Source organism: Linepithema humile, chromosome 3 (genome assembly GCF_040581485.1).
Source record: "Linepithema humile isolate Giens D197 chromosome 3, Lhum_UNIL_v1.0, whole genome shotgun sequence".
NCBI lineage: Eukaryota > Metazoa > Arthropoda > Insecta > Hymenoptera > Formicidae > Linepithema > Linepithema humile.
Window position 1 is genome coordinate 3894951 of NC_090130.1, and position 12870 is coordinate 3907820.

The 12870-nt window shown below is 46.7% G+C and overlaps 1 protein-coding gene across 6 annotated transcripts in view; it reads left to right on the top strand.

Annotated features, from left to right (window-relative positions):
- Ets65A (DNA-binding protein D-ETS-3) overlaps nucleotides 1-12870 on the top strand; it is a 55308-nt gene that overhangs the window by 23344 nt on the left and 19094 nt on the right. Inside the window, exon 1 of one of the 6 annotated variants that reach the window (XM_012374262.2) lies at nucleotides 11629-12077. The exons of the other annotated variants lie outside the window; for them this stretch is intronic. Coding sequence (XP_012229685.1) covers nucleotides 11993-12077 — 85 coding nt within the window. The 5' untranslated portion in view covers nucleotides 11629-11992. Of the gene's footprint in view, nucleotides 1-11628; nucleotides 12078-12870 lie in introns of those variants that run through there. 6 annotated transcript variants of the gene reach the window in all.

Sequence of the window (12870 nt, forward strand, 5' to 3'; positions counted from 1 at the left end):
CTCAATTTTTACTCATCATATTTCCGAGTGACATATTTTGTCTTATTTTCCAAATCATTATAAATCTCTCATCTCCAGAATAGTTATAATTGTACGCAAGAAATCAGTAGTTACCGATATCTCGCCGGATTTCCTGGGAGCACTCAAAGCTTCCTAGAGATACGGTAAAAGCCGCGACGGGAGAGAGAGAGATTGGCCCTTCAGCGTCAAAGCGTCGACGAAAGTTACCCCCGCCGCCTCCATTAGTTAGAAAAGAAGCGGGTTCTTTAACCGCGACAAAGGTGAGGGTTGAGATCGTGTCGAGTGTGGTGGTGCGTGATCTGTTGCTCGCACGCTGCGATGCACGCCGACAATATTGACTGCGAGCCAAGGAAAGCCAAAAAAAAAGGGGGGAAGGAGGGGGCCGCCTGCTAGGAGACTCCCTTTTCCAATGCTCACTCCCCCAGTCACTCCTTCATTGACGCAACATTAAGCACACACGATAACGCATGATTAACTGGCTAATGACTTTCGCTCTCTCGCTCTCGCCCGCCCGCCCGCCGACGGGGAAACGCGCCCGCTGATTTCTGCGATGTCACTTCCGAAATAAAATAAACCCTCGCTCGTCCCGCGATTGACATCTTGTCTCATCAATCGATCGGCCAGTAATTCGGTGACAAATTCTATTCGGGTCGAATGGAGTGTTTGAAAATTGCCGACGTGCTTGAACGTTTTTGCGAGTGTATAAAAAAAAAAAAATATATATATATATATATTGTCAGTACAAAACGATTTTTAACATTAGTAAAAATGAGAAGGAGGAAAAAAGTAAGGACGCGATTTGTGCGAGCGATTTGTGTCAGCATCGTCACTTCCGAAATAAAATAGACCCTTATTCGTCTTGATAAAGCATTGACATCGTTAATCGATGGACTAGTAATTCATACATGACAAATTCTGCTTGGTAACCTACTTAACTTAAGGTATCGGCACAATTCCGGGGAATTTTGTTATGTATAATTTCACAGAAAATATATATTTTATACACTTTGCTATTAGAAATGATCCACAACAAAAGTTAATATAGTACAGTGTTCTACATTTTGTTAATTTTAACGAGATAAATTCTTTGACTAATTCACAATTGATTTTTCTTTAGCAGAAGTGTCGAAAAAGAACATTATTCACTGCCAATTCTCAATTTCGGGAACGAACTTCAGATAAATGTGCATTTAATGTACATTAAATGTAAATTTAACATGACATGCACATAATTGATCGAAAATAGCAAAATATTTTACCGGTGAAAACGATGCGCCAGAATCCCTTGAGTCAATTAATATTGTACGAAAATTAAGCAGCGCACAAATATTTTTCAGTTTTGCGGCTAACACTTTGGCAATACAAGCGAATATAGAAACTGTGACTAATGTTTTATTTTTTTTTTTCAAAAGTTACGACTGTTATGTATGAGTTACGTTGCAGATACGTAAAACTGATTGAAAATCGTGGACCGTGAACCCTGATAAAATCTGCGATATGATAAAGCGAGCTTCACGCTCCATCGTATGCATTAGTTATGAGGCAGCGTCACCGCGTGTTATATGCAATCATTACAGCTGCGATGATTAATTCCTCGCGAGGGTGCAACTGATTAACATAAATTTTATTGCTGGTAGAACCATACTTTCTCCTTTATGACGATTCGCGAAAGGAGTAACGGCGGAATATTCATCGTCGCATAACTCGACAAAGCTGTACAGTTGTAATAATTACTTCTTAGCATTCTATTCCTTTCTCACTAATATATAATATTTATGCCGTTTTTGTACGAATAATTCTGGCCTCAGTACGATAAACTTTGCGAAATGGTGGAGAAAAAGTCAAGACAATTATTAAAACTTGTGTTCAACGTTGTAAGAAGTAATGTTATTTGCAATGTGTTAATTTTTTTACGGAACATATAGTTAGAGAAATCTATCTAACAAAGTAAAATTAAAAATATACTAATGTAGCATGCATTTTCCAATAATTAAGGGCGTAAAAAGATGAGAGCCACACAGTATTTAAAATGATTTTCATATTATTTACATGTTTATAAAAACCGAAGTAAGCAATCAGGAACCGCACAAAATAATCAAAAACTTTTTGTAAAGTAGTTCTAAAAATCTGAAACGAAGCAGAAGACGTGACCGTTCGATTTTCGAGAAAACGATTTAAAAGGAAACTCGAAAAAGCAATTTCCCCGCGTTCTTAAATAAAAGGACTCCTCGCTGGAATTCCCGAAAATCGGATGATCCGATTCGATCGGGCGGTTATCGGATCCTGCGAAATGTCCTGGAAATACAGTTCTCTCTCGCGTTATCACGCGAGACGTTGTGTCGCGTTTCACATTAAATCATTGAAAGGCGAGCGGTTTGGATACGCTCACCGATTGCCCCGGCGCTGGCCGTGGAAAGAAAGCGTGACGAAGCGCACTGGATGGAGGAGGTAGGGGCGACTTGTAACTGCCGCGAGTGCGAGGACGACGGGGCGACCGGTGTTTGTGGCGTCCGTCGCCGCCGCCCCGGCCGCCGACAAAAAGGCGAGAGAATTTCCTGAAATCCTTTCTGAGGGTCTGATTGCCATCATTATCGTGGAGTGGGTAGGAGTAGCAACGGCACCGTGGGGAGGATAGGGCGCTTCCCAAGCGGGGATGGGTTTCGTTCGGACTGGCAGGAGGATGAGAATGGTTAGGAGTGGAAGCCTCTCTCCCCGCGCCGCCCGCGATAGGGAGGGCGGCGGATCGGGGTGGAAAGGAGAGGGCGGGATAGTGAGCGAGTGGAGGACAATCAAACGGTATTCAGTGCGAGCTGAGGACTGGAAGCCGTGCGCGCGGGTTGGAAGGACGACGACAACGACGACGATGGCAGCGGTGAGGACGATGAGGACGATTCTCCGCGTTTCTCCCGTGCACGGGGGATCGATCGACCACCGACACCCGGTTCAACGTAACACCCGCCGTTCCTGGCCACCGGAAGCTGCCGAACTGTGGCAGTCGAACTGCGGCGCGTTCCTGCGGGTTCTGCGGATCGAATTCCGCCCAGTGGCGGAGACGCGTCGACGGCACGAATCCCTTGCTTTCAGGCTTAAAATTATGGTGGAATTTTCATCGATATTACACAGAATGAAATTTTCTCAAAATTTCGGTTTGCTCTGGCTTGAAGCGAGAAGAGAGCTTTTTGATATTGAAAGCGTTACGAATGATACAAGCTGAATTATATTTTTATTAAAGCTGAATGCAATAATATATAATTAATAAAGAGGCATAATGGGAGCTGTATAGGATATTATTCGTCTTACGGTGCATAAGATATCGAAATGTAATTACTCTCGATACTAATAGTGTGAAATTATGCTGAACCGCGAACACCTTTTCAACATCGCATGTCGTGTAACAATTTATTATTAAATTCCAGCCAGATCAAAATGTCATATCTTTGTTCGCGCCGTAAGCGCTACGCTACACAGTTGACCGGCGGAAGCGTAAATAACTTTGGTATCGCAGGAAAGGAAGGTTTTGCGCCAACGAGAGCCGCGGGAGCTCGCTTTACAGAGACGCGCTTTGTCCTCGGCTAAAACACATTTACGCTTTTATTAGATACGCGTTCATTTATGGCGTTGAAAATAGAATTAGATAACGTCGTCGAACGGCGTTTCGTGTAATTGCCGCTACGAGAGAAAATCATTTCTGCGCGCGTGCAGTCGTGAAACGAGACGATAATCGTCGCAGCTGTTGCCGGTCGACGCGATGTCGCGCGCAGAAGAAGGACGTTGGTTCGCGTAACACGAACGGACTAGCAACCAGCATCGGCATTCCGAAAGAAAACCATGACCTCGGCTCGCCGATTTTCTTCGACCTTCCTGTTTCGCCTCTTACCTCTCGCGCCCTTCTCCCACGCCCTCCAGAGTCATCACTCCTCCCCCCCCCCCTCACCCCGCATCAGCGTTGCTCACTGAAGTTCGCGCTGCATCGCGGATCAAAGTGAGGTAACCGAGTAACAATGCCAACGTGAGTAGAGCCGGCTTCTCCTCTTTCTCGTCCCTTTCTTCTCTTTCTCTCTCTCTCTGTTTCGCATGTACAAGCCACACGCGCGCGTGTCCGCGGTATGGTATGGCGTGGCATGGCGCGGCGTGGTGTGGTGTGGCGTGGCGTGGCGCGGTGCGGAGCGGCGCGGCGCGGCGATGTGGCCTCGACTCGACTCAATTCGCGTGGCGGCGGCTGATCGATGCGTCGCCATGACGACGCTTCCGCCGCCAGTCATCCAGCTACCTCCGCGCACCCCTCTTTCTCGACCTCCTCCTCCTCCTCCTCCGTGCGCTACCCTCCGTTGCCGCGCCCTCCTGCCGCCGCAGCACCGCCGCCACCCTCGCCGATGGGTGGGTGGACGGGTGAGTGGGTGCCCACTCATCGCGCCGTTTGTTACCGGCACCGTGATCGTCAGCCACCATGATCCGCTCTCCGCGGTTCAGCTGCCGGCGAAGTATTGCGACGGGATGAGGTCGTCGACGCTACATGCGACATCCTCCGATCCTAATCGACGCCTTCCTGAGACGCCCGACGCGCATTGTCCGAGATTCCCGGATCTCCTCCCCCCTCCCCCCCGATTTGCCTACTCCGCCAGTCGGAACTACAGATTTCACACCGTCTCCGCTATCGTGACACATACTTTGCGAATCGTACCCGTCATCCGGGACGACAAATTCGCTTCTGAACTTGATCGCGGTCCACCGCCTGCGTCACCTGACACGTTCGTTCACGTGCTGATACTCGGATCGCTGATAACGCTGTTCGAGTCAAACTCCGCTCAATAATTCGCCACCCCTAATTAAGACATTCGAGCAGAAATAAAGCAGCGCACGAATTTCTCTTCTATTTCGCGGAATGGCGTAAAATTGTGCGACAATAAATAGTTGCGGATAGGTGGACGAAATAAAGTGCGCAGAACTCTGAATATCCATGCAAAATAATTGAGACCGCGCGGCTAATTAAAATGCCACTGCTTTTCCCTGATGAAACCAACGGTAATAATCATTTCGCAATAATATATTTCGAACATTCTTCAATAATTCTGGAATAACCATTAATTTCATCGCGGAGAAAACATCGTGATGTTTCAGTTATAAATTGAAAACAATTAAATGGCACTAGTAAATTAAACAACAAGATTACGATAAGCTCATCGGCGGACTGTTTAACGTGGCGACGTGTCGACACACGTCACGTTAATTAAACCGGCTTGAGCGTGTGTCTCTGCGCTCCGCTCTCACACAATCGGAGCGGCGAATTAATTACCAACCGGTGTAACGATCTCCGAACAGAGATAGGATATTTTTTAATTTTAATCCCGAACGACCCCGGGTGGTCCAGCGGCCAGCGGTGTTATCAGCACCGCATTCGTCATCCCGCAGCGGGAGAATACGCTCGCGTTGGGCCGCCGCGGGCGCACGATGTAAATAATCGTTTATTGATTAACTGTTTGACTGCGCAAGTCGAGTTAACTATGGCTAATCTCTGATTTGTAACGCCTCTCCCACCCTCGCGCGCGCGAGGGTGGTTGCGTTGGTCGCCGTGGCGAGGCACGGGGGCAACGAAGGGATAGACGTGGGTCGCCGGGGAAGAGCAAGCAGGGGGGGGGGAGAGGGGGTAGTATTCCCCCTCGGCACGTAGTTTTCGCCTCTGCAACCCTCCTAGCGCTAACACGGAATTAATATCTCGCGAGTTAGCGCTCCCCCCTTTCGTCCCCCTCGACGGCCCCAAAACGGAAATGAGCGCGCGGATGCCTCCGCTCTCTCGGTTCTCCGCTTCGCTCGTCTTTTCCCTCGCGCGCCCGTCCCACCGGTCGTTCTCTGTCGCTCTCCGTTTCTCTCTCTCTCTCTCTTTCTCTCTCGGTCTCCTTCATCCTCTTGCGGTCCCATTCCTGCTTCTGTCTCCTCTTCGAGCTTCCATCCTCTCCGTGTCTCTTCCGCCCTACGTTCGCTTCTGGTATTCTCACCGACGCAACACGTCAGAACTTCCAGGGCCGGTTTATCCGTCAGATACTTACAGTCGCTGTGCCGAGCAGTTGAGAAAATGTATTAGACCTACAAAAAGACACTCGAAGCCGAAGTTGAGGAAGGTTTAATTAAATGTGCAAACACGTAATGTTATGCCGTCTAGACAATCGCAACTTAACTATATCGAGTTATATACAAACATAGAAAACTTTATGCGTCGTAATTAAAACTTGTTTTTAATAAAATTATTAATTATCAGTTAAATATACAAAAAAGTATTTATTATGAAAAAAAAAATTGCATTGTATTAGTTTCTATAATTGTAAGCGATACGATTTGTCAGAACTTTTCCATATTTTTGGATTAAATGTTAAACTACTTGGAGATAATTTTAAAAGTATTTTTAAGAGTAATGCAGCTCTTGTGTTGAAAAATATTTAGATTTAACATAAATAAGAATGCAATGCGGAACATAATATTTTAATACATGTAGCATTGCGAGATGTTTGATATTTAAGAGACGAACGTTTGAAAGCAAAGAAGTCTATAATTTAAAAAGTCTTTAAACCTTGCGAACTTCATAAAATCTAATCTGTCCTCTCTTTCTCCTCCTTTTCTTTTTCTTTTACGTGAAGATGCGTCGGAACGCGATAATTATATTATATTTTTAAGCCGCAAATCCGACGCTTCCGCCCTGTTCCGTCGCGCATTTCTCTTTCTCCTGGTTTTAAGCGCGGCGGATGGCACGACGCAAAACTACAGCTAAAGCAACATTGTTCACGGAAACTGGATGACACGCGCTGTTGATCGGATACACACTTCTCTTTAGCAAGTTTAATGCTTTTTTGTTTTTTATTATTTTGAAATAAAATACTTTTGTATATAATAATTAAAATCGTATCGCTCTACAATGCGTTTTTCAAATATTTACTTAACCATAGAATCAGATAGAGTTTTTCGAGCGTTTTCAGTAAAGAAAAAAATTCTTATCTCCTTTTTTTATGTTTAATCGAGCGGGGACTTTTAATGAGTCTCTCCTCGGCTGAATCGTCAAATCCGCGGTGGGGTCGCAGCGAAACGGACATCCGGTAGGCACGAACAAAAGTATAACAGTTTGGTCCGGAGCGTACGCGTCGGCTAGATATATGCAAATTCATAAATAATTAGGCTGAAGATATGAAGCGTGCGCTAACGACTCGGACCCCGGGGATGGATCCGTACTTGGGCCTTTGTTTGAGCTCGCGATTGCGTTCTTGCGTAACATAATTGATGGCTTTTGCTTCTCCGCGCTCTACGCACCCTTGCATCGCTATTACGCGAATCGTGCCGTATCTGTAGTCGAAGTCATCGTTCAATATCAATCGAATATTCTACAACAAAATTATTTTAGATGCATAAAGAAAATATTTCAAAGGTGTTCATTGATAATATAAATATCACGTTAGATGTATAAAACGTTTTGAAGCTGTTAAATATTGAAATTATTTTAAAAAGATTTTTATGTGTGTGTGTGTGTGTGTGTGTGTGTGTTTTTTTATTGTTGAAAGATATTTCAGGTATATTTCGAAATGTGTGAAAAAGTGTCTTTTTATTTTCTTCAATTGGAAAAGTTCTTTGTAGGGTTTTTATTCTACAATTAATTTGTAATACATTTTTTCGTCGATCACCACTTAATCAAATCAGCTGTCATCGGCCATCGTTTGAATACGACAAATAAGAAATGCGGTTATCTATTGAAGGCAGAATTTGTGTCAACGTATGGCTTTATGCTACTGCCGCGTGCAGGCCAGTAAACATGCCACAGAAACGCATTTGCTAGTGTATCGGACTTTAAAATGCTACGCAAAGAATCTTTTTAAAGAATCACTCAAGCCACTTGTCGAAACTCGTATTGAGCTGAAATCCGCTTACAGCGGATTGTCGTTGTAAAGAAATATTTAGATCTCTTAAATTTTCTATTAGAATTTTGAGATGACGCGTTTTTTTTCTATTATACGAATACGCCATTTTATATGCGCAACAATCAAAAAATCAGATATGAAAATAAAGGCGCAAAACGGATATAACGCATTATCCATTCGTTAATTCAGAGGAAAACATAATTAACGTATAAACAGCCTTGATGTAGCGTAATAGAGTGAATGCCGTTGCATTGCAATGCAACGGATGTGGAATTCTTTATCCTTTAAAACGCGAGTATAACAAACGCCGATACTCCCCGGTCTTGTGTGCGCGCATTTCACTCCCCGTCTCATCCCTGCCTTACGCGACATCATGACCTCGGCGTCAAGGATCGGATTTCGTTTCCCGCAAGGACGTCATCTACGAGCGGGCTTCGTCCCGAGCGTTATCAACGCCGCGCCGGGTTATCGGTACACCGAAAACGACACCGATTTGCGGGACGAAGTATACGCGCGTGTCAAGTCGAGCCTCGACCGTCCTACTATCTGCGCCGCCGGGCGGTTTGAGCATATTGTGCAAATTGAATGCGAGGAATTATCTGGCGAGCGGCGGGAGAGGAGATATGTATCATCGCGCACTTAAGCGACCCTCAAAACGTAACAAAGTGACACGGTTCTTATCGTGTTATGGACCGAGAAAAGGGCGACGGAGAGAAAGGACGGTGCGAGCCGGGCAAGAGGAGGGGGGGGGGAGAGAGACGACATCGCGCGGCGAGAGTGTGCGGCATTAGAAACGAAGGGGCGGAAAGAGAGAAGGGTGTGTAACTGGCTCCCTTGTGCCGCTCTATGCCCTACCTCGCAGCTATGCGTCTCGCGTACAATAGTTGCCGGCCCGTCATGTTTCATGGCACGCACAATGATACACCACCACCGTCGCAGCGTGTTGTTCGCGCGGGTCCGCGAGCGCGCGCGGAGCCGTCGTAATACCGCTCCCGTACTCCGCTACATCTCGGGATAATGCGCGGGCGGGAGGGTCGAAGCGAGGCACGCGGCCGGCGCGTTTTCTCCGCGCGGCGGCATCCAGAGTGCCTCCTCAAGACCGATCGACGATAGCACTCGTCCGAACTCGTCGACCCGGTCTCTTCTCTCCACCCGCTTCTCTAATTGAGCTAATCGCCCGTGGCGAAGCTTGCCAGGGTGTTCCGCTCGCTTTCGAGTTCTATTAGGCTCTCCTCCACTTCTGGGTATCTGTTTCTTTTCCGATGCGATACCGTGCTTTCTTCGTTCCACCCCTTCTCCAATATTGTATTTTATTTCTTTATCTCTACAGTATTTTTCGAAAATTGATTGTTTTCGATTCGTAAAGAGTTCGCGGAATTCTATCGAGTTGCTGCAGAAAATTTGACGCCTCTCTCTCTTTTTTTTTTTTTTTTTTTTTTTTTTTATTATCATCAAATACTCTTTCTCTCACGTTCTCGTACATCATTGTCGGACATAGTGGATACGGGGTGGCCCACCGGGGGTGGTCGATGCAGAAAAACGGCGGCCGGACCCCTGCGCGCGAGGCGCGCTTTAACCCCCTGGCGTGTTGCGCGCTCGCGGGCACTCGAGAGTGATCGCGCGTTAAATGCGCCGCCGGGCGTACGCGGTCGCGTGTCATACGCGTGCCCTCTTATCGGGGGGAGGGACGCCCACTCTGTCGAAACGACGTACGCGACGGACACCTACAGAAAGAGAGACGGGGCACGCGGCGGTGTGTGTGTGCGAGCCGCGGAACGAACGTGTACGCGTCACAATCGTACCTCCGGGCCTCCTCCGTCCGCTCCGACGGGGATATCGCCGTAGCGTGAATCACGGTTATAAACAGTAAATGACTCCCCGTCGATGTGCCCGCACACGCACGCTGGCCACTTTCAGTCCTCGACGATCATCGCCGTCGCTCGCCTCGTTCGACAGTTTTTCCGTAGGGTAAACTTCGCAGACAGATTGGCTACGCCAATCGTGATGTTTCTTTTGATTTACAGGCCAGAACGGCCTGTTAACGTTGTCGCGACAAAGTATACTTCGAGATTTCTATCATCTGAATGAAATGAAGTTTGCAGTATGCAGTTTGAAAATATTCCCCAAATATATAAAGTTGCAAATTAAACGACGTTAATGCCGGACACGGGCAACAGAGAACAGAAACAGATTCGCATACATTTGCGGGATGCGTGTAAAGTTCTCTTCGTCATCAGAATAATAACAATAATAAATAGTTAATTAATTAAGACAGTCTCATATTTTCATGAAATAAAGCAGATTTTATGCAAATACCGTCCGATGTTGTTACTTTCCAGGCGGTATAATTATAACGAAATGTAAATCCCCCCGTTAATAACGCGGTCGTCGTGTAATTCCGTAGCTCGAAATAGCCGCGGCGTACGTTCGCGTAATTATTATAATTCGGCAATGAAAATTGCGCGTCGCTGAATAGCTTCCATTGACAAGCAGCAGCTGCGTCTATCGATTATTCGAGAACATTGCACGCTAAAATATAATTCTACAGAATTCCGCGGAGAAAAACTCGCGAAAATGACGATTTGAATCGTCGGAACTGCAATTCTACTTTATTTTTTATTTCTTCGCAAAATGCAAACATTTAAAACAAAATTGTTCGAATGGAAAACTTTTTATCGAACTCGGAGTTCTAAAAACTAGAAGATATGAGAAAAATTCGATAAGTTCCTGAGCGGTCAACTGAAATGCCGCTGCTAGTAGTACTGATCTATGGATAAGCCGACAATGACGATTTTTATTTTGGTTTACAGAAACGAATAAGAAAAGTATTATTTGTGAACAGAGAAAACAAATGATAAAATGAACGATAAGTTTTCGGTTAGCAGTGAAAATAATTCCTTTTGCGAAAAACTGAATTTAATTAAAAGAAAAAACTCGAACATTCGTTCATCTTTTGAGAAACGATACATCGAAGGTACACTATTTAAAAAGTCACGCAATTGTACTGATATAGCGTTTAAAGAGTAATGATATTGAGACAAAATAAATTGATTCACATTTAAGTATTTTTATCTACGAATTATCGGACCAATAATTTTTGAGATACCACAGGTTATTCCCGAGAGAGAAAAAATTCGATCTTTAGTGCGTTAATTCCACTGAAAAGGTGGCTCAACTAAAAGCGACAGATTGAACAGGCTTCTGACTCTAGTGTCCTGGTCTCGTCGTCACCGGGACAGCTCTCGCCGGCGCGGCGACACGCCGGCGTACGAGAGCGCGCGGTGTCCTCGTGAGAGCGCGCGTTACCGCAGAGGGTTTGTCCCGGAAGGGAACCGGTGGCACGTCGTTACCGGGGCAAACTACGTCGTCGACAAGCGCCGGTCGGTAAGTGCAGGAGGTCCGGTGCACGTCGGCCGCGTGCTCCCGGTCGACCGTCCGTTCCCCCCGCCGCCGCCGTCGTCGCCGCCGCCGCCGCCGGATGCCGCGATGCGGGGCACCGCTGACGGCGGCTGCGGCCGCTCCCGCCATGCTCGCGGCACGCAGGCGCGCTTCCGCCCTTTCTCTCGGGGGTGTCGATCACCCCCGCAAGCCCGGCCCTTATGACTCGGCGCGGGACCAACCGTCGCGCGACCCCGACGCTTTTCGGGGGCGGAGACCTCGCCCGCTGGCTTTTCGTCGCCGGGCGCGTCCATCTGCCCCCGGCGACGACGTCGTCTGTCTCGCGCGAGCCGGCAGTGTCGCTCGGAGCGGGTCGGCAAGATGATCGGCGCCCTTATCGGTGCGCAGTCCACGTACAAGAGCACGCTTGTGCAAACCGTTTCGGCGAGACGCGAGTAGCAATACGCGGCACCGTCCCCCCCGCCGCGCCGTTCGACGCTGAGACGACGTCGTTTTGCGTCGTTGCTGATATGACCACGTTTCTGGCCACGTCGCGCCTCGTGCCGCAACAGCCGATCCGAAGATCGACAACGGTGCCGCGATAAGAGCGGCGATTAGCCGCGTGTAAAAAAAAATAAAATAAAAGAACACCCGTGAGGAAGTAGCTGGTGAGCGGCGCGGGTGGACCACGCCGCGCGATGCTGGACCTTAAGAGCAGCGGTACAACCGCGGCGGAGCTACCACGCACCACGGCGTTCACCAATCTGTCGATGCTGTTCGCCGGTACGTCCCGCTCTTGTGCCCGTTAATCGTTGTGCGCGCGCGAGTCTCTTAACAGCGTGCCATATGTTCGGGAGTGTGGTGATAAGTCGCGGTCCCACGCTCTCGGTAGGTGCCACGCTCGGTGGCGCACGTGTACACCTGCGAATTCTGTGCTCCGAATGTGTCCGTCGCGAGCTGCGCGTTTTTAACTCTGTGTCCGGGCTCGCGGTGCTTCTCAAAATTTCTTGCGCCAGATTTTAAATCTTTGCACTTGGAAGGAATGGGATCTTGCAGTTTACATTTTATCGCACCGTAAATATCTCATTTATATTTGTAGGAAAAAGTTGAATATACAAAGAATGCGAGCTTCTAACACAGAGCCAGGCACAGGATTGAAGGCGTCATAATGTACGACAATTTTCTCTGTGATTCGTGATCAATGATAAATTTCTATGAACTTTTATATTCTATTTGTGATAAATATGATCATTAAATCTGTACAGAAATGACTTATTTGCTTTGAAAATATTTTATCGAGAAATAGTTTTAAAATATTTCTATATAGTTCTTTGTGAAAATTGTTTCGTAGAAATGTTATTCAATTATTCTGTCTTTTTAAATAATTAAATATCTTTATCAATTATACAACTGTATTTATATAACTGTAGTATATAACTGTAATTATATAAATGTAGTTTGTCAAAGGCTTAATTAAGTCATTAAACGTTGCAAAAAATGATATGCGACGGTTGGCGCAATGTCGCAGAAGTGAATATCAGTGACCACGTGGCTCATGGAAGTGAAACACAATAGC